General features: G+C 49.5%; 2 protein-coding genes across 7 annotated transcripts in view; one reads left to right on the plus strand and one right to left on the minus strand.

The window, feature by feature from the left end:
* Window positions 1-21,709, minus strand: part of ZG16 (zymogen granule protein 16) — a 71,980-nt gene that overhangs the window by 26,347 nt on the left and 23,924 nt on the right. The window contains exons 1-2 of one of the 5 annotated variants that reach the window (XR_010124282.1): window positions 11,602-11,692; window positions 6,524-9,025 (exon numbers count right to left, since the gene is read on the minus strand). The exons of 1 other annotated variant lie outside the window; for it this stretch is intronic. The gene's annotated coding sequence lies outside the window, so the exon portion shown is untranslated. Of the gene's footprint in view, window positions 1-6,523; window positions 9,026-11,601; window positions 11,693-13,820; window positions 21,181-21,709 lie in introns of those variants that run through there. 3 more of the 5 variants (XR_010124284.1, XR_010124285.1, XR_010124283.1) reach the window with 3 other exon arrangements.
* Window positions 10,912-13,734, plus strand: C18H16orf54 (chromosome 18 C16orf54 homolog). Of its 2 annotated transcripts, none has more exons than XM_054454595.2 (2): window positions 10,912-11,082; window positions 12,036-13,734. In XM_054454595.2, exon 2 carries the CDS (start codon window positions 12,036-12,038, stop codon window positions 12,708-12,710), a length of 675 nt encoding a protein of 224 aa, XP_054310570.2. In that variant the 5' UTR covers window positions 10,912-11,082; the 3' UTR covers window positions 12,711-13,734. The 2 variants fall into 2 exon arrangements, with proteins under 2 accessions (XP_054310570.2, XP_054310569.2); XM_054454594.2 differs by lacking the exon at window positions 10,912-11,082 and adding an exon at window positions 11,696-11,780.

Consider the following 21,709-nt stretch of genomic DNA (forward strand, 5'->3'; position numbering starts at 1 on the left):
CACCACCACACCCGGCTAATTTTGTATTTTTAGTAAAGACAGGGCTCGCCATGTTGGCCAGGCTGCTCTCGAACTCCTGACCTCAGGTGACCCACCCGCCTCGGCTTCCCAGAGTGCTGGGATTACAGGATTAAGCCACCACACCTGGCCAATGCAAGGATTTCTAGGACTCCAGCCAGCTACATATTATGGCTCATTCTTGTGAACATTTTAAAACTGATGAGCAAAATTCTATCAAGGAAAATTCAGAGCTCAAATGGTCATTACTCATAAAACCTACGACTATAGAGTTAGCATGGAGAGCCTTCTAAGTTCTCTCTCTCCTTTTTTTTTACTCTGCCTGCTTTGAATCTGCTAACTTTTCCCCTGGTGTTGAGATAACACTTACTGCTTATGGCATTCGAGTCAAGATTAAACAAAAGTCTTAAAGGGCTTTCAAATTACAACTCCATGGTAACCAACAACCTAGACAACTTTTTTTTTAAAGACAGTATCTTGCTATGTTGCACAGGCTGGAGTGCAGTGGCATGATCATAGCTCACTGTGACCTCAAACTCCTGGGCTACAGCAATCCTGCTGCCTCAGACTCCGGAGTAGCTAGTACTAACAGGTGCACAATATTCAGACCAGTTAGCCTTTTTTTTTTTGAGAAAGAGTCTCGCTCTGCCACCAGGCTGTAGTGCAGTGGTGTGATCTCGGCTCACTGCAACCTCCGCCTCCCTGGTTCAAGCGATTCTCATGTCTCAGCTTCTCGAGTAGCTGGGATTACAGGCACCTGCCACCACACCCAGATAATTTTTGTAGTTTTAGTAGGGACGGGGTTTCACAATGTTGGCCAGGATGGTCTCGATCTCCTGACCTCATGATCTGCCCACTTCGACCTCCCAAAGTGCTGGGATTACAGGCGTGACAGCTAGCCATGTTTTAAAAACATAAAATTAGGTTTGCCTAACAATTGCTTAGAGTGATGAAACACTTAATTGAAAAAGTAATAATCTAAAGAAAAAGGCTGGGTGTGGTGGCTCACGCCTGTAATGCCAGCACTTTGCGAGGCCGAGGCAGGCGGATCACTTGAGGTCAGGAGTTGGAGACCAGCCTGCCCAACATGGCAAAACCCCATCTCTACTAAAAATACAAAAATTAGCCAGGTGTGGTGGCGCATGTCTATAGTCCCGGCTACTCAGGAGGCAGAGGTGAGAGAATTGCTTGAACCCAGGAGGTGGAGGTTGCAGTGAGCCGAGATCACGCCAACGCACCCTGGCCTGAGCGACAGAGCGAGACTCCATCTCAAAAAAAAAAAAAAAAAAAAGGAAGAAGAAAGCGAGAACGGCAGAAAGAAAAATAACTAGACAAATGTTTATAAGGCCAGGCATGGTGGCTCACGCCTGTACTCCCAGCACTTTGGGAGGCTGAGGTGGGCGGATCACGAGGTCAAGAGTTTGAGACCAGCCTGGCCAATATGGTGAAACCCTCGTCTCTACTAAAAATATAAAAAATTACCGAGGCGCAGTGGCGCGTGCCTGTTGTCCCAGTTACTCGGGAGGCTGAAGCAGGAGAATCTCTTGAACCTGGGAGGTGGAGCTTGCAGTGAGCCGAGATCACGCCACTGCACTCCACCCTGTGCAACAGAGCAAGACTCCGTCTCAAAAAAAAAAAAAAAAAAAAACACCAAAAGAAAAGTCTATAAAAGTTAGACTCTCTTAGATCAAAGAAGTTGAAACCTTGAGCTCAGAGCAATAATGTAAGGTATCTCTGTCCAGCATAAAAATGTTGCTTTTTCTGCCACACAGAGGCCAAAAGGCAAAAGCAAAAACAAAATAAAACAAAACACCTGCTAAAATTCTTTCCTGCCCACATTTGCTAATCAAACCAGATCAGCAAACAAAACATAGATGTGTTACTAGTTCCAGGGCACTTAGATATTTTGTATTTCTTATACAATTTAGCCAATCCTGGCTAAAATGTAAACAATTGAAAATTTAACCCTAAACTCATTTGAAACTGATAAGAAGTTTTTTGAGACAGTCTCACTCTCATGCCCAGGCTGGAGTGCACTGGCACAAACACAGCTCAACCTCCTGAGCTCAAGCAATTTTCCTGACTCAACCTCCCCAGTTGAATCCTGAGCTGGGACAACAGGCATGCACCACTATGCCCAGGTAATTTTCTCATTTTTTGTACAGATGAGGTCTCACTTTGTTGCCCAGTCTGGTCTTGAGCTCATGGGTTTAAGCAATCCTCCCACACCGGCCTCCCAAAGTGCTGTGGTTACAGGCACCAGCCACCTCACTCAGCCAAAACTGAAAAAAAAAAGTTTTTTCTTTTTTTTCTTTTCTTTTTTTTTTTTTTTTTGAGATAGAGTCTCGCTCTGTCCGCCAGGCTGGAGTGCAGTGTCATGATCTCAGCTCACAGCAACCTCCGTCTCCCGGGCTCAAGCAATTCTGCCTCAGCCTCCCGAGTAACTGGGATTACAGGCACACGTGGGCCACCACGCTTGGCTAATTTTTTGTATGTTTTTTTAGTAGAGATGGAGTTTCACTATGTTAGCCAGGATGGTCTTGATCTCCTGACCTCGTGATCCACCCACCTTGGCCTCCCAAAATGCTGGGATTACAGGCGTGAGCCGCCGCGCCCGGCCGCAAATCTTTAATCTTTAATAAATAAGCTGGTTTTAAAACTATTGGTAAAATAGGCTGGGCTCAGTGGCTCACACCTGTAATCCCAGCACTTGGGAAGGGTGAGGTGGGTGGATCACCTGAGGTCAGGAGTTTGAGATCAGCCTGGCCAACATGAGGAAACCCTGTCTCTACTAAAAATACAAAAAAGGTAGCTGGGTGTGGAGGCAAGTGCCTGTAATCCCAGCTACTTGGGAGGCTGAGGCAGGAGAAATGTTTGAACCCGGGATGCAGAGGTTGCAGTGAGCTGAGATCGTGCCACCGCACTCCAGCTGGTATGACCAAGGAAAACTCTCTCGAAAAAAAAAAAAAAAGAAAGAAAAAGAAAAAGAAAAGAAAAGAAAAAAAGTATTGGTAAAATAAAAATAGAAATGTCTTCAGAATTGTCAGCATACATTTTTGCTTGGGTTTACTGGCCAGACAGTTTTATATTTATCTCTACTAGATGTTTTAAGGTGTCAGGGTCTGACACAAGGGTTATAAGACTATAAATCCAGTTTTAAACAAAATGATCTGTGTTAGTATAATTTTTTGTTGTTGTTAGAGACAAGGTCTTGCTCTGCTGTCCAGGTAGCATGATATAACTCACTATAACCTCGAACTCCTGGGCTCAAGTGATCCTCTGCCTCAGCCTCTTGAGTAGCTAGGACTACAGGCACATGGAACCATGCCCAGCTAATTTTTTTTTTTTTTTTTTTTTTTTTTTTGGTAGAGATGGAGTCTGACTGTGTTGCCCAGGCTGGTCTTGAACTACTGTCTTCAAGCAATCCTCCTGCCTCCCAAAGTGTTTAGATTAGGCTAGGTATGGTAGCTTATGCCTAAAATCCCAGAACTTCAGGACACCGAGGTGGGAGGTCTGCTCCAGGCCAGGAGTTTGAGACCAGCCTGGGGAACATAGCGAGACCCCATCTCTATTTAAATTAAAATGGCTGGGCGCGGTGGCTCACACCTGTAATCCCAGCACTTCGGGAGGCCGAGGTGGGCAGATCACCTGAGGTCAGGAGTTGGAGAGCAGCCTGACCAACATGGCAAAACCCCATCTCTACCAAAAATACAAAAATTAGCTGGGCATGGTGGCGGGTGCCTGTAATCCCAGCTACTCAGGAGGCTGAAGCAGGAGAATCGCTTGAACCTGGAAGGCAGAGGTTGTAGTGAACCGAAATCATGCCATTGCACTCCAGCCTGGGCAACAGAGCAAGACTCCGTCTCAAAAAAAAAAAAAAAAAATAGCCAGGCATGGTGGTGCGCACCTGTAATCCCAGCTACTCAGGAGGCTGAGGCAGGAGAATCATTTGAACCCAGGAGGCAGAGGTTGCAGTGAGCTGAGATCAAGCCACTGCCCTCCAGCCTGGGCGACAGAGTGAGACTCTGTCTAAAAACAATTTTTTTTAAATTAATTAAAAGAACAAGGGATGCAGGGCGTGGTGGCTCACACCTGTAATCCCAGCACTTTGGGAGGCTGAGGCGGGTGGATCACCAGGTCAAGAGTTTGAGACCAACATAGTGAAACCCCATCTCTACTAAAAATACAAAAATTAGCCAGGCGTGGTGGCACACGCCTGTAATCCTAGCTACTCGGGAGGCTGAGGCAGGAGAATTGCTTGAACCTGGGAGGCGGAGGTTGCAATGAGCTGAGATCATGCCACTGCACTCCAGCCTGGGTGACAGAGTGAGACTCCGTCTCAAAAAAAAAAAAGAAAAAGAAAAAGTGTTGCCAGGCACAGTGGCTCACGCCTGTAATACCAGCACTTTGAGAGGCTGAGGCGGATGGATCATGAGGTCAGGAGTTTGAGAACAGCCTAGCCAACATGGTGAAACTCCGTCTAAAGGTAATTTTAAAAAAAAGTAGCTGGTGGTGGTGCATGCCTGTAATCCCAGCCACTTGGGAGGCTGATGCAGGAGAATCACTTGAACCTGGGAGGTGGAGGTTGCAGTGAGCCGAGATTGTGCCACTGCCCTCCAGCCTGGGCAACAGGGCGAGACTCCGTCTCAAAAAAAAAAGAAAAAAGAAAAAGAAAAAGTGTGATTATTGTGATTACAGATCTGAGCCACCATGCCCAGCCTGTGTAATTTTTGATAAGTAACACTAATTTAATATTTTTCATTTAGTAAAAACATCTATATTGGCCAGGCATGATGGCTCAGTAATCCCAGCACTTTAGGAGGCCGACGTGGGTGGATTACCTGAGGTCAGGAGTTCGAGACCAGCCTGGACAACACAGTGAAACCCCGTCTCTACTAAAAACACAAAAGTTAGCCAGGTGTGGTGGCGGGCACCTGTAGTCCCAGCTACTTGGGAGGCTGAGGCAGGAGAATCGCTTGAACCTGGAGGTGGAGGTTGCAGTGAGCCGAGACTACACTACTGCACTCCAGCCTAGGAGACAGAGCGAGATTCCACCTCAAAAAAAAAAAAAAAATCTGTATCTCCTGAGTTATCAAGAAATTACTCATATGTTTAAGCTTCTTACTTAGGTGAATACCTGATTGTCATAGGCTATAAAAATGATTAACAGGGAAGTAACTTGAAATAATGACTATCCTTGCCTAATATATCAGTTTTCATAAATAATCTAGGGAAACTGTTAAAAATAAAGTATGTAATGGATAATTTATTATAAATAAATTTTTCATATAATTTTAAATCTTCTATTATGTTCTATTAAATTAACTATTATTCATTAGATGTGTGTATTATTTCCAAGTAAGAAGAAATAACTGAAACAAATTGCTGAACATAAATATTTTTGGCTGGCTTCTTAAATTTTATAGAATGACTAAATATACTTGGTCTCTTTTTGTTGTTGAGACAGTGTCTTGCTTTGTTTCCCAGGTTGGAGTGTAGTGGTACACTCATAGCTCACTGTAACCTTGAACTCCTGAGCTCAAGTGATCCTCCCCTCTCAGCCTCCCGAGTAGCTGAGACTACAAGCACATGCCATCATGCCTGGCTAATTTTTTGATTTTTTGTAGAAATGGGAGTCTTGCTATGTTACCCAGGCTTGTCTCAAACTCTTGCCCTCAAGCAATCCTCCTGCTTCAGCCTCCCAAAATTGTGGGATTACAAACATGAGCCACCTTGCCTGGCCTTAAACTTTTTTTTTTTTTCTTTTTTTTGAGACAGAGTCTCGCTCTGTTGCCCAGGCTGGAGTGCAGTGGCATGATCACAGCTTACTGCAACCTCTTCCTCCTGGGTTCAAGCGATTCTCCTGCCTCAGCCTCCTGAGTAGCTGGGATTACAGGCGTGTGTCACCACGCCCGGCTAATTTTTTTTTTTCCCCCAGACGGAGTCTTGCCCTGTCACCCAGGCTGGAGTGCAGTGGCATGATCCCGGCCCGCTACAACCTCTACCTCCCGGGTTCAAGCAATTCTCCTGCCTCAGCCTCTCAAGTAGCTGGGACTACAGTCACCTGCCACCAAACCCGGCTAATTTTTGTATTTCTAGTAGAGACAGGGTTTCACCATGTTGGCCAGGTTGGTGTCGAACTCCTGACCTCGTGATCCGCCTGCTTTGGCCTCCCAAAGTGCTGGAATTACAGGTGTGAGTCACCTTGCCCGGCCTTTTTTGGTATTTTTAGTAGAGACGGGGTTTCACCATGTTGGTCAGGCTGGCCTCAAACTCCTGACCTCAGGTGATCCACCTGTCTTGGCCTCCCAAAGTGCTGGGATTACAGGCATGAACCGTTGTGTAGGGCCTAAACTTGTATGTGATGAAAGAATCAAAACAGCCAGTGATATCTTAGTAAGAAAAAACCATGTCTGATCTTTCCAGTTTTTAATAATGTTAACTCTTCTAAAAGTTTGTTTAAAAAGAAAGATTGATTAAAAGAGAACATACAAGTTTTCAGGTTTTGTTTATTTTGATTTTTTTTTTTTTTACAATAAATCATTGTTTGATTGTAGGGAAATACACATAACTGCCAGGCACGGTGGTACACACCTGTAATCCCAGCTACTTGGATGGCTGAAGCAGAAGAATATCTTGAACCCAGGAGGCGGAGGTTGCAGTGAGCCAAGATTGCGTCACTGCACTCCAGCCTGGGCAACAGAGACAGACTCCGTCTCAAAAGAAAAAAAGAAATACATAACATAAAATAACATCAAAGTTACTATCATTTTTCTATATTGACCTCTAGAACAGCCAGAAAGAACATCTTAGTTATTTTTAAGCGTGTTGTTCGCTGGCATTAAGTTCAGGTTTGATTTTAAGGCTTGTAATCTGGTAAAATTCTAGCCTCCTCAGGTTTCTGCGAGTGTCCTGAGCCTTCGCTTCCCCGTGTAACTGCCGAAGGGGTTCACCTTGCCTGCTGCCTACACATAGCCGATTCACCAAGACAGCGGAATTGCAATAGAGAAAGAGTAATTCACACAGAGCTGGCTGTGCAGGAGACCGGAGTTTTTTTTTTTTTTTTTTTTGACAGTTTTGCTCTTTTTGCCCAGGCTGGAGTACAATGGTGCCACCTTGGCTCACTGCAACCTCCACCTCCAGGGTTTAAGTGATTCTCCTGCCTCAGCCTCCTGAGTAGCTGGGATTACAGGCATGTGCCACCACACCTGGCTAATTTTGTATTTTTAGTAGAGACAGTGTTTTCTCCATGTTGGTCAGGCTGGTCCCAAACTCCCAACCTCAAGTGATCCACCCGCCTTGGCCTCCCAAATTGCTGAGATTACAGGCGTGAGCCACTGTGCCCAGCCAGGAGTTTTATTATTATTCAAATCAGTCTCCCTGAGCATTCAGGAAACAGAGGTTTTTGTTTGTTTGTTTTTATTTTGTTTTGTTTTTTTGAGACGGAGTCTTGCTCTGTTACCCAGGCTTGAGGGCAGTGGTGCAATCTCGGCTCACGGCAAGCTCCGCCTCCCAGGTTCATGCCATTCTCCTGCCTCAGCCTTCCGAGTAGCTGGGACTAGCTGGGACTGCAGGCGTCCGTCAACACGCCTAATAAATTTTTTGTATTTTTAGTAAAGACGGGGTTTCACCGTGTTAGCCAGGATGGTCTCGATCTCTTTGTGTCCAGAATTGGTGGGTTCTTGGTCTCACTGACCTCAAGAATGAAGCTGCAGACCCTCACAGTGAGTGTTGACAGTTCTTAAAGGTGGCATGTCCGGAGTTTGTTCCTTCTGATGTTCGGACGTGTTTGGAGTTTCTTCCTTCTGGTGGGTTCATGGTCTCACTGGCCTCAGGCGTGAAGCTGCAGACCTTCACAGTGTTACAACTCATAAAGGCAGTGCAGACCCAGAGTGAGCAGCAGCAAGATTTATTGCAAAGATCAAAAGAACAAAGCTTCCCACGGGGAAGGGTACCCCGAGTTGCCACTGCTGGCTCTGGCAGCCTGCTTTTATTGCCTTATCTGGCCCCACCCACATCCTGCTGATTGGCCCATTTTACAGAGAGCCGACTGGTCTGTTTTATAGAGAGCTGATTGGTCCGTTTTGACAGGGTGCTGATTGGTGTGTTTACAAACCTTGAGGTAGACACAGAGTGCTGATTGGTGTATTTACAATCCCTTAGCTAGACATAAAGGTTCTCCAAGTGCCCACTAGACTCAAGAACACAGCTGGCTTCACCTAGCGGACCCCGAACCTGGGCTGCAGGTGGAGCTGCCCACCAGTCCTGCGCCTGCACTCCTCAGCCCTTGGGCAGTTGATGGGACCAGGCGCTGCAGAGCAGGGGGTGGTGCAGGAGCCCACAGCAGGGGGAGGCTCGGGCATGGCCGGCTGCAGGTCCCAAGCCCTGCCCTGTGGGGAGGCAGCTGAGGCCTGCGAGAATTCAAGCACATCTGCGGGCCAGCACTGCTTGAGGACCCAGCGCACCCTCTGCAGCTGCTGGCCTGGGTGCTAAGCCCCTCACTGCCTGGGGCCAGTGGCGCCAGCCGGCCTCTCCCAGTGCAGGGCCCACCAAGCCCACACCCACCCCGAACTCACGCTGGCCTGTGAGCACGGCGCGTAGCCCCAGTTCCCAGGGGAGCCTCTCCCTCTACACCTCCCGCAAGCAGAGGGAGCGGGCTCCCACCTCGGCCAGCCCAGAGAGGGGCTCCCACAGTGCAGCCGCGGGCTGAAGGGCTCCTCAAGCACAGCGAGAGTCAGCGTCCAGGCCAAGGAGGCGCCCAGAGTGAGTGAGGGCTGCCAGCACACTGTCACTTCTCATCCTGACTTTGTGATCTGGCCATCTGGTCCTCCCAAAGTGCTGGGATCTGGGAGTGCAGATTGGTCAGAGATGAAATCATCGGGAGTCAGAGCTGTCTTCTTGCAGAGTCAGTTCTGGGTGGGGGCCACAAGATCAGATGAGCCAATTTATTGATCTGGGTGGTGCCAGCTGATCCATCAAGTGCAGGGTCTGCAAAATATCTCAAGCACTGATGTTAGGAGCAGTTTAGGGAGGGTCAGAATCTTGTAGCCTCCAGCTGCATGACTCCTAAACCATAATTTCTAATCCTATGGCTAATGTTAGTCTAGTCCCCAGGCAAGAAGGTCTGCTTTGGGAAAGGGCTGTTACTGTCTTCGTTTAAACTATATACTACAAACTAAGTTTCTCCCAAAGTTAGTTCAGCCTACGCCCAGGAATAAACAAAGACAGCTTGGAGGTTAGAAGCAAGGTGGAGTCAGTTAAGTTAGATCTCTTTCTTTGCAAAGGCGGTTTCCCCTGGACTCTCCATCTCCAGCTCCTCCCACCAGGTCTCAAAACCACCAGGACGGGGCAGTCTGACTGAGACTGTCTTTTCATTCATTTATTTATTTTATTTATTTATTTTGAGACAGAGTCTCGCTCTGTTGCCTAGGCTGGAGTGGAATGGCACGATCTCGGCTCACTGCACCAGGTTCAAGCGATTCTCCTGCCTCAGCCTCTTGAGTAGTTGGGATTACAGGCATGCGGCACCACGCCCGGCTAATTTTTGTATTTTTAGTAGAGATGGGGTTTTGCCATGTTGGCCAGGCTGGTCCCAAACTCCTGACCTCAGGTGATCCGCCCGCCTCAGTCTCCCAAAGTGCTGGGATTACAGGTGTGAGCCATCTCGCCCAGCCCAGGTATTTCTATCTGTTCTTCCACCACCCTGGCCACTACATGCTCGCCCACACATACATTGGTCATGCGACTTTGGTCATGAAATTTCTTTTCTTTAAGCCTTACTTTTGTCATCTGTGGATGAATCAAACTAGAGAATCTCAGAAAGTCTCCTGGACTCCAGAGCCTGATGACATCTCGTCACACTCTGCTCCAGGCTCCTCCCACCCTCAGCAGCAGGAAAGAGGGACAGACATGAGGATGGTCAGGGTTTTGGAAACAGGCCCATGCCTGTTTTTATACCCTGGACTCCTCTCAGAGGCTTGACATTTTTGTTACCCAAGCCTCACCTCACTGATATTTTCCAACCAAAATGGGGGCTAAATGGTTTGAAGAGAGAGAGACTTATGTTAATTAAAAGTATGAGGCAGGGGCCAGTGTGGTAGCTCACACCTGTAATCCCAGCACTTTGGGAGGCAGAGGCAGGAGGATCTCCTGAGGCCAGGAGCTTGAGACCAGCCTGGGCAACATAGCAAGAGCCCATCTCTACCAGAAAAAAAAAAAAAGGTGTGAAGCAAGCTGGCCAAGCAGGGGGTGCCTGTGGGGGCTGGATGGCAGGAGCGGATCTGGGGAGGCACCATGGATAAGACAAGGCAGGATGGGGTGGGGCATCCTCCCAGGAGGAACACGGGGAGGCACCATGGTTCTCTGGGAATGTACGGGCTAAAGTCCCAGTGTCCTATTTCTTTTTCTTTTCTTTTTTTTTTTAAGACGGAGTCTCACTCTGTTGCCCAGGCTGGAGTGCGGTGGCATGATCTCAGCTCGCTGCAACCTCCGAGTCCCGGGTTCAAGCGATTCTCCCTGCCTCAGCCTCCTGAGCAGCTGAGATTACAAGTGCCCGTCACCATGCCCAGCTAATTTTTGTATTTTTCAGTAGAGATGAGGTTTTGCCATGTTGGCAGGCTGGTCTCGAACTCCTGACCTCAGGTGACCTGCCCAACTTGACCTCCCAAAATGCTGGGATTACAGGGGTGAGCCACTGTGCCTGGCCCCGGCGTCCTTTTTCTCAGCTTTTTGGTGAATGTTCTGGGGCCCAGGGCCTGGCTATGGAGTGACACTAAGTTCAACAGAACCATTGCCCATTCCAGCCCCACCTTACCCCAGGAAAAGCCTCCTCACCGCAGTGACCACATCCCCTTGGGTTGCTTTGGAAACAAACACTCCCCAGGGGCAGGCGAGTTGGGGCACAGTTGCCCAGCAACAGGCGGTGCCCTCCCTTCCGCCCTCATCCGAGGCCGGGCCTCTACGTCTGAAAGGCGGACCGCCCTGCACCCTCCAAGCCTGCACCTCTTAGTCCGGCACCAGGAAGAGTGGCTCTAAGAGGGAGAGGAGCCCAGGGACTGACCCAAGGTGAGCTGAGGGGTGCAGGAGGCCCCTGCAGATGGAGGATGTGGGGGACAGAGAGGTGTGAAGAGACAAACAAGAGATAGAGACAGGCCAGAGCCTGGGCAAAGCTGGGGAGCCCGGGAGGGGTGCAGAGGCGCCTCCAGAGGCCCGGCCTGGCCCGGCAGCAGATTCCATGGAGCCTATGAGAGCAAGATCAGGTCCAAGGAGAATGGTGAGGGGCGAAGGAGCCTCAAGGGGCCAGCGGAGGTGCTGGCGGGAGGCAGTAGGGGAGACACACACAGGGGAGCCAGTGGGAGGGGAGGCTCTCATTTCTTCACCCGCCACTTCCTCTCTAGGTCTGAGCAAGACTTGAGGGGGCCGAGTGGGGAGGAAAGAAGCCCTTGAGACCTTTCTTGTCTGAGGCACCCTGGGGTCTGAGAGGGAAATGGGGCTTCTGGAAAGGCCTGGAGAGCCAGGCAGGAGGGCCTGGCTGTGCCCCGAGGTAGGCTGCCTGTCTTCCCACCCCACCTGGCTCATGCTTACCCTTTCTGGTCCCCCTTGCTTCTCTGTGTCTCCAGAATGTTCTTTTTCTTTTTTCAGAAAGGGTCTTGCTCTATCGCCCAGGCTGGAGGACAGTGGCGCAATCTGGGCTCACTGCAGCTTTGAACTCCTGGGCTCAAGTAATCCTCCCACCTCAGCTTCCTGTGTAGCTGGGACTACAGGTGTGAACCACCACGCCCAGCTAGTTTTTAAATTATTTATAGAGATGAGGTTTCACTGTGTGTCCAGGCTGGTTTTGAACTCCTGGGCTCAAGCAATCCTCCCGCCTAGACCTCTCAAAGTGCTGGGATTCCAGGCATGAGCCCCCATGCCCAGCCCCTCTCCCAGGCTTTCCTGGACACCTGCTGCCTCTCTCTCATCTTGGTTGTGCCCCCTCTGCCTCATTTACTTCCTCTTCTCACCCCTGTGTCTCTCAGATGCCGTTGACTCCAGAGCCGCCCTCTGGGCGCATGGAGGGGCCCCCCGCATGGGAGGCAGCCCCATGGCCCTCACTGCCCTGTGGGCCCTGCATTCCCATCATGCTGGTCCTGGCCACCCTGGCTGCGCTCTTCATCCTCACCACCGCTGTGTTGGCTGAATGCCTGTTCCGCCGCACTCTCCGCCCAGACCCCAGCCACCGTGCACCCACCCTGGTGTGGCGCCCAGGAGGAGAGCTGTGGATTGAGCCCATGGGCACCCCCCGAGAGCGCTCTGAGGACTGGTACGGGTCTGCGGTACCCCTGCTGACAGACCGGGCCCCTGAGCCTCCCACCCAGGTGGGCACTTTGGAGGCCCGAGCAACCGCCCCACCTGCCTCCTTAGCCCCAAATTCTGCCCCCAGCAACTTGGGCCCCCAGACCCTACTGGAGGTCCCAGCCCGGAGCACCTTCTGGGGGCCCCAGCCCTGGGAGGGGAGGCCCCTCGCCACAGGCCTGGTGAGCTGGGCTGAACCCGAGCAGAGGCCAGAGGCCAGCGTCCAGTTTGGGAGCCCCCAGGCCAGGAGGCAGCGACCAGGGAGCCCAGATCCTGAGTGGGGCCTCCAGCCACGGGTCACCTTGGAGCAGATCTCAGCTTTCTGGAAGCGTGAAGGCCGGACCAGTGTGGGGTTCTGAATCCCCACGGTTCCCCAGAGACCCCCGAGGAAGGCCTTGCCTCAGTGGGATGGGGGACCCCAGGATCCAGCATTAGGATTGAGACTGCCCCAGGGAAGATGCCCTTCCCAGGCCCTTTCCACCTGGGGTCCCCCTCCCCGGGTCTGGATGGTGGCCAGGCTGTGTGGACTAGGGGAAGCCCAGCAGTGCCTCTGCTCAGCTACCTGGGCTGTGGCTCAGAGACCTGGGGGTGGAGCCAACACCAGGCCAGAAGCCTTCAAGATCGCATCCAGATGAAGAACCCAAGGTACCAGATAGTCAGGAAATGGCATCGACCAGCCACCTCTACCTTCTTTCAGTGTTTACCGAAACCACCAATACCAAAGAGAAAGGGTCCCGCGGTGCTGAACAGCCTCGGTGTGGTGATGACGGCTGGCAGGAGATGACAGGAATCCAGTTTCCCAGAGCCACAAATCCTGTTCTCCTTGGCCACTCACCCACTGTGAGGTCCTCTAGGAAAATACACAAAGAGAGGACCAGACCAGGCAGAGGAGCATTTTGTTTCAAATGAACTGTGGCTTTGACCCCCAAACTTCAAGGAGGAACTTGCTGGGCCAAGCTGGAGCGGCGCTGTCTTGCTGGAGTGGGGACCTAGAGTCAGAGAAAACCCACAGGCTCCTCTGCCCATTCTCCTCCATCTGCACACGTCTCAGCCTCGGACCCTCACCACTCCATGGTGAGGAAGGCCATGGCCAGGGGAAACTGAGTTTCATCCAATGTGGAGAGGAGCGTTGTCCCAGAGCAGGGCAGCTCCCAAACTGTGCCCTCTGATCATCGTCCCTTCCAGCTTGCTGGAGTGTCCAGAGAGACAGATTTGCCACAAGCTAGGCTTACTTATAATGCTCCACCCCACAGAAATGGGACCCCAAGTACCTGATCTTCCCTTTAGGAGAGGCAGGTGGGTTAGCAGCAGATGTAGTTTCCATTTCCCTGGGGGTCTAATTTTCCAAACTTCATCTTTTTTTTTTTTTTTTTTTTTTTTTGAGACAGAATCTCAGCTCTGTCACCCAGGCTGGAGTGCAGTGGCACAATCTCAACTCACTGCAGCCTCAAACTCCTAGGCTCAAGCGATCCTCCCACCTCAACCTCTAGAATAGCTGGGACTACAGGTGCATACCACCCCGCCCAGCTAATTTTTGTATTTTTTTGTAGAGATAGGGTCTCACCATACTGCCTGGGCAGGTTTCCAATTCCTAGGCTCAAGTGATCCAGCAGCCTTAGCCTCCCAAAATGCTAGGATTACAGGCATGAGCACTGCACCAGGCCACTTTTTTTTGTTTTTGAAACAGGGTCTCACTCTGTTGCCCAGGCTAGAGTACAGTGGCACAATCTCAGCTCACTGCAGCCTTGAACTCCTGGGCTTAAGTGATCCTCCCACCTCAGTCTCCCCAGTAGGTGTAACTACAGGCATGTACCACCACACCTGGCTATTTTTTTTTTTTTAGAGACAGGGTCTTGCTGTGTTGCCCAGGCTGGTCTTGAATTCCTGGGCTCAAGAGAGCCAATCATCCCCATCTCCCAGAGTGTTGGGATTACAGCCATGAGCCACCATGCCCGGCCAAACTTCAGCCTTGAATATTAGTAATTTTGCCATATTGGTTTACCACCTGTACTATTATTTGCTTTATATTTTTCTTTAAATTGGCTCATTATTCACTTAATAAAATTATTGCAACAGGAATCTTTTGTATCACTTCTGTAAATGGAAAACCAGTCTCATTTGCCATCAAGAGAAGGTAAAACATGAAAATAAATACAAGTAAACAAAATTGTTAAGATCTAAATTCTGTTTCCTGCTGGAAGCATTGACCTAAAACTCTGCTTTTTGTTCTTGTTGTTGTTTTTGAGACAGAGTCTCGCTCTGTTGCCCAGGCTGCAGTGTGATGGCGTGATCTCGGCTCACTGCAACCTCTGCCTCCCGGGTTCAAGCAATTCTCCTGCCTCAGCTTCCCGAGTAGCTGGGATTACAGGTGCCTGCCACCATGCCTGGCTAATTTTTGTATTTTTAGTAGAGACAGGGTTTTACCATGCTGGCCAGGCTGGTCTCGAACTCCTGACCTCGTGATCTGCCCGCCTCAGCCTCCCAAAGTGCTGGGATTACAGGCGTGAGCCACCGCGCCCGGCACTGCTCTTTGTTAACAAGAAAAGGGAATGTTGACCTGCAAGTCAGAAAGTGTTAGATACTCTAGCACCACAATGAGACCTTCTGGAAGTGCCAAGGCAGACAGACAGCCCCGCACAGGGGGCGGGATGCTGTGTTGTTTAATGCCGTCCACGAAGTTCACCCACAGCCAGGAAACACTCGCTTCTTCCTGCACAGCGGGCTAAGGAGCACTTAGAGCCTCTCATTCAATCCCTTGACCTCCCCTCTGATTTTTGGGATGTTGGAAGTTGACAGAGCAGCCAGAAACCCCAGGCAGAGGGACCGAGAGCCTAGTCCAGCCTCTTCTCCCAGGTGTACTCACTGGCCAGCATCCTAAGCACTGTTTCTGAGCTGGGCACTGGGAGGGGAGGAATCAGACCTGGGCCCTGCCCTCAAGGAGCTCACAATCTCTCTAGCGGCAGAGTAGGGAACAAAGGTAGGGGTGAGCTAAGATATGGACACAAAACTGACACCAGGTAGAGACCAGGGCCCTGTCCCATCTCTATCACTCATAAGCTGGGTAACGACATTCCTTATCATCACCATCAGTTGACAGCCCTGGGTTGTGAGGACTCTGCCCACGAGGAGTGAACAGACCTCAGAGAAATAGAAGATAGAGGCAGGTGTTAGAGAAACAGAAGACAGAGGCAGGTGTTCAGAGGTTAGATGCTTCCATGCCATGGGCTCAGGAAAGGCACTGCAGTGTGGAAGAAATACAGGGACAAGGCCCCGGTTCATGATCTGGCTCCATCACCTTATTCACTTAGAGACTTCAGAAAACAGAGTTTTGTATTATGGGGCCTCATGTGCTTTTTTCATGTACAAAAAGACAGCTGAAATTTGAACAAAATGTTCTATTGGGACTTTTCTAGCTGTGACATTTGAGAATGAGTGAAGGGGGCCAGCCCCTCCACACCTGTGGCTATTTCTTGTCAGGTGGGACAAGAGACTGAGAAAAGAAATAAGACACAGAGACAAAGTATAGAGAGAGAACAGTGGGCCCAGGGGACCAGTGCTCAGCATACGGCAGACCGGTGCCGGCACTGGTCTCTGAGTTCCCTTAGTATTTATTGATCACTATCTCTACTATCTCGGTGAGGCAGATATGGCAGGACTATAGGGTAATTGTGGGGAGAGGGTCAGCAGGAAAACATGTGAGCAAAGGTCTCTGTGTCATAAATAAGTTTAAGGAAAGGTGCTGTGCCTCGATGTGCACATAGGTCAGATTTATGTTTGACTACACAAACATCTCAGAGCAGTAAAGAGCAGTATTGCCGCCAGCATGTCTCACCTCCAGCCATAAGGCGCTTTTCTCCTATCTCAGTAAATAGAATGTACGATTGGGCCTTACACCGAGACATTCCATTCCCAGGGATGAGCAGGAGACAGATGCCTTCCTCTTACCTCAACTGCAAAGAGACCTTCCTCTTTCACTAATCCTCCTCAGCACAGAGCCTTTACGGTGTCGGGCTGGGGGACGGTGAGGTCTTTCCCTTCTCACAAGGCCATATCTCAGGCTGTCTCAGTGGGGAGAAACCTTGGACAATACCCAGGCTTTCTTGGGCAGAGGTCCCTGCGGCCTTCCGCAGTGCATGCTGTCCCTGGGTACTCGATAATGCAGAATGGCAATGACTTTTACCAGGCATATTGCCTGCAAACACATTTTTAGCAAGGCACATCCTGCACAGCCCTAAATCCATTAAACCTTCAGTCAACACAGTACATGTTTCTGCGAGCACAGGGTTGGGACTAGGGTTACCGATTAACAGCATCCCAAGGCAGAATTTTTCTTAGTACAGAACAAAATGGAGTTTCTTATGTCTTCTTCTTTCTACAGAGACACAGTAACAGTCAGATCTCTCTTTCTTTCCCCTACAATGAGTAAAATGAAAGATGGTTGGATGGATGGATGGATAGATGGATGGATGGATGGATGGATGAATAAATGGATGGATGGATAGATGGACAGACGGACGGATGGATGGATGGATGGATGGGAGAATGGATAGGTGAAGAGAATGGATGTGTGGATGAGTGGATGTATAGATAAATGGATGCATTGATACATGGATTTGTGCATGCGATCTTCCTGAGGCAGAGTCTAACTTGCTGTCTGCAGTCATCTTTATATTTCCAGACCCAGAACATGGTCTAAAACATAATAGGAGCCCAATGAACGGGGAATGAATAAGTTCATAGATTAACAGACGCATTCATTTTACTCTTTCTTCTTTTTATTTTAAACCTCTCCTGCTCACTTTTTTTTAGACGCATTCATTGACTGGAATCCCACTCATTTTTTAACACTATCTTGTTTCTTTCTCATATTGATGTCTTCTTTTATATCTTTAGAAATTTAAACCACACTTGCTGTATGGTTCTTTACCAAATAATGCTATTCTCTGGAGTTCTGGAGTTGGAGCTAATCCTGCTATATGCTGTGTCTGCTTACTGTGATTCATGAAGATTGTTTCCTCTTATGTTTTGTAATTTTCAGCTGTGAATTCAACTTCAGCAGGGTGTTATCAGTGGGAACGCACATGCCCACCAAGATTCAAAGAGGTTTCATATCTGCTTCTGCCAAGAGCTCTTCATGGGTGTTACCAACCCTGGTCTACATTATTATTATTATTATTATTTATTATTATTTTGAGACAGAGTCTTGCTCTGTTGCACAGGCCGGAGTGCAGTGGTGCGATCTCAGCTCACTGCAACCTCCACCTCCCGGGGTCAAGCAATTCTCCTGCCTCAGCCTCCCGAGTAGCTAGGATTACAGGCTCCCACCAACATGCCCAGCTAATTTTTGTATTTTTAGTAGGTACGTAGTTTCACCATGTTGGCCAGGCTGGTCTTGAAATCCTCACCTCAGGTGATCCTCCCGCCTCAGCCTCCCAAAGTGCTGGGATTATAGGCACGAGCTACTGCACCTGGCCTGGACTATATTATTTGTTGACATTTGGGCTTCCCAGACCATGCAGATGATGTAAACTTGAACCCCAAGTCCAAGTGAGGCCAAGCCTTTGCTTATGAATTCTCAAAAGGGACGATTTATTGTCACCAAATCTCAGAGTGAAACAGACAAGGTCCTTTTATGCTCCCTGAACTGGAGGCAGATTTTTTTCCTAGTTTACTCTTTCACCGAGGATGTCACCCCTTAAGGGTACAAGCTTTCTATCAGTGTCTATGTTTTCAGTTCCCCAGACAAGGCCTCTTCTCCAATCTCTAGGTAGGTGTAAAGCCCTAGGCCCTTCAATGCCAAGATCACAGCCACCCAGCAGGTTGCACAGCTCTAGTGTTCAATTTCCTCTTCATGCTTCGTGGGGATTTCCCTTTCTTTCTTGCAACTAAGCTGCACGTTTTAAAGGATGTTTGTTTGGTTTTATGCAGCGCTTCTAGATGCCTAGTGGTGAGGACATGCTTGTCAGGTTATTCCATTCACAATATCACCCAAAAGGCTATTTCCCCATATAAATAAGTTGACATCTCTCCCACCTTAAAACAACCAGCCAACCAACAACTTTTTTTTTTTTTTTTTTTTTCTGAGATAGGGTCTCACTCTGTCACCCAGGCTGGAGTGCAGTGGTGCAGTCACGGCTCACTGCAGCCTCAACCTCCTGGGCTCAAGCCATCTTTCTGCCTTGGCCTCCCAAGTACCTGGGGTTATAGGCACATGCTGCCAGATCTAGCTAGTATTTTGACTTTTGTAGGCATAGGGTCTCACTATGTTGCCCAGGCTGGTCTCGAACTCCTAGCCTTAAGTGATCCTCCCTCCTCGGCCTCCCAAAGTGCTCAGATTACAGGGGTAAGCCATGTCCAGCTCCAACAACTCATTCTCTACCCCTCACACACAGCACGACCTCTCACCTCCTTCACAGCCAAACGTCTGGGAAGAGCTGTCTGTCCTAGCAGTCTACGCTTTCTCATCTTCCCCTCCCTCTGCAACTGGTTGCAGGCTTGCATGGGCTTCCAGCACTCTACAGAAATGACTGCCATCAAAATCATGACCTGCTGTTTTAATCAAAGGACACTTCCAAGCCTCCTGCAGACAGCACTGGACACTTCTGGAAATGTTCTCTCCCCATGGCTCTGTGGCTTTACACACACCTGCTTTCCCTCCTCGCTCCCCAGCCGTCCTCTCTGACTCTCTTTGCTGGCGGCATGCCTTCTCAAAGGTCAGTCCTGGGCTGCTTTTCCCCTCCCTCTGCATTCCTTCTGGGAAATTTCACCCAGGCCCAAGGCTCCAATTGCTATCTCTTTTTTTTTGAGACGGAGTTTCACTCTTGTTGCCCAAGCTGGAGTACAATGGCATGATCTCAGTTCACTGCAACCTCCGCCTCCTGGGCTCAAGCAATTCTCCTGCCTCAGCCTCCCAAGTATCTGGGATTACAGGCGCACACCACCATGTCCAGCTATTTTTTTTTTTTTTTTTGAGACGGAGTCTCGCTTTTGTCGCCCAAGCTGGAGTGCAATGGCATGATCTCAGCTCACTGCAATCTTCGCCTCCCAGGTTTGACCAATTCTCCTGCCTCTGCCTCCCAAATAGCTGAGATTACAGGCATCCACCACCATGCCCGGCTAATTTTCATATTTTTAGTAGAGACGGGGTTTCACCATGTTGGCCAGACTGGTCTTCAACTCCGGACCTCAGGTGATCCGTCCACCTCATCCTCCCTAAGTGCTGGGATTCCAGGCATGAACCACCGCGCCCAGCCTAATTTTGTATTTTTTTTCACTAGAGACGGGGTTGCACCACGTTGGTCAGGTTGGTCTTGAACTCCTGAGTTCAAGTGATCCACCCGCCTCAGCCTCCCAAAGTGCTGGGATACAGGCGTGAGCCAACCGCGCCTGGCCCCAATTACTATCTCATACCCTGATGTTCCCCATGTTTCCATCTCCAACAGTGGCAGATGTGGTCCTTCTAGATCTATTCTCGCATTATTTTCAAGGAACAGCACTACCTCTGATATGGTTTGGCTGTATCCCCACCCAAATCTCATCTTGAATTGTAGTTCCCATAATCCCCACGTGTCGTAGGAGGCAATTGAATCATGGGGGCAGTTACCTCCATGCTGTTCTCGTGATAGAGTTGTCACAAGATCTGATGGCTTTATAAGAGGCTTTTCCTCCTTTCGCTCAGCACTTTTCCTTGCTGCCGCCACATGAAGAAGGACGTTTTTGCTTTCCCTTCTGCCATGACTGTATAAGTTTCCTGAGGCCTCCCCAGCCATGCTTAATTGTGAGTCAATTCAACCTCTTTCCTTTATAAATTACCCAGTCTCGGGTATGTCTTTATTGATAGCATGAGAATGGATTAATACAACCTCTTCTTTTTTCTTTCTTTTTTGAGACAGAGTCTTGCTCTGTTGCCAAGACGTGTGCAGTGGTGCAATCACAGCTCACTGCAGCCTTGACCTCCTCAGGTTCAGGTAATCCTCCCGCGTCAGCCTTCCAAGTAGCTGGGACTACAGACATGTGCCACGACACTTGGCTATTTTTTGTATTTCTTGTAGAGATGGGGTCCCACTATGTTGGCCAGGCTGGTGTTGAGCTCCTGGGCTCAAGTGATCCACCTGCCTCAGCCTCCCAAAGTGCTGGGATTCCAGCCGTGTGCCATGCACATTGCCAGCACCATTCTTTTTAACTGGGCTTGTGGCCACCCAGAGGAAAAGCTGCATTTCCCAGACCCCTTTGTGGCTAAGGGCCTCCATGCGACTGGTTCTGGCCCCTCTTCCCCACTCCTCTTTCTCTCTCCTGCTATTTAGAATCCAGCGTGATGGTGAGATGCGGCGGACAAGATGGTGAGATGCGGCGGACAAGGGCAGCATGCCAGGGTTGGCGGAGCCAGGAGATGGAAGGAGCTTGAATCCCTGCAGCCGGCACAGGAGCCCTGAACTGCCTGCCTCGGTGTAATTACACGACAGAGAACTGACGCTTTCTTTTGTATAAATCACTGTTGTCCTGGGTCTCTGTAACATGAACCCAAACCTATGTATTAACCTACGTCTCTCTCCTGACTTCAAACCCTATCTCTCTAACAGCTGCCTCACTATCCCCCTGTGAAGACCTCAGAATTATTTTAGGATGCATGACCACCCCCACCAAGCCTAATCCTCTTCTTTCTCCTCGGCTCCTTTCTGCCCCGCCATCAGCACCTCCAAACACCCCTGACTTCTGCGTGCTTCTCCTCATGCTTACTTCTTCCATCCTGGTTCTGCTCCGCTCATTGCTCCTAAACTGCGCTTAAATGGTCCCCCTGTCTCCATTTTCCACATTGCACCTGGAGTAAGCCTGCAAAAAAAAAAAAAATGCTTAAAAGGGTCGGATGTGGTGGCTCACACCTGTAATCCCAGCTACTTGGGAGGCTGAAGTGGGAGGACTGCTTGAGACTGAGAGTTCGAGACCAGCCTAGGCAACGTAGCAAGACCCGGTCTCTACAAAGAATTCATTTTTATTTTTATTTTTATTTTTTGAGACAGAGTCTTGGTCTGTCACCCAGGCTGGAGTGCAGTGGTGTAATCTTGGCTCACTGCAGCCTCCACATCCTGAGTTTGAGCGATTCTCCTGCCTCAGCCTCCCAAATAGCTGGAATTACAGGTGTGCACCAGCACACCCAGCAAATTTTCGTATTTTTAGTACAGACAGGGTTTCTCCATGTTGGCCAGGCTGGTCTCCAACTCCTGACCTCAGGTGATCCACCCGCCTAGGCCTCCCAAAATGCTGGGATTACAGGTATGAGCCCCCACACCTGGCCAGGTCTATACAAAAAAATTAAAAATAAATTAGCCAAGCATAATGGCTCATTCTTGTAATTCCAGGA

The sequence above is a fragment of the Pongo pygmaeus genome, chromosome 18 (genome assembly GCF_028885625.2).
Source record: "Pongo pygmaeus isolate AG05252 chromosome 18, NHGRI_mPonPyg2-v2.0_pri, whole genome shotgun sequence".
Classification (NCBI taxonomy): Eukaryota; Metazoa; Chordata; class Mammalia; order Primates; family Hominidae; genus Pongo; species Pongo pygmaeus.

Excerpts from the sequence above, each read along its gene's own strand:
- C18H16orf54 (XM_054454595.2), top strand. The coding sequence starts at position 12,036 with ATGCCGTTGACTCCAGAGCCGCCCTCTGGGCGCATGGAGGGGCCCCCC.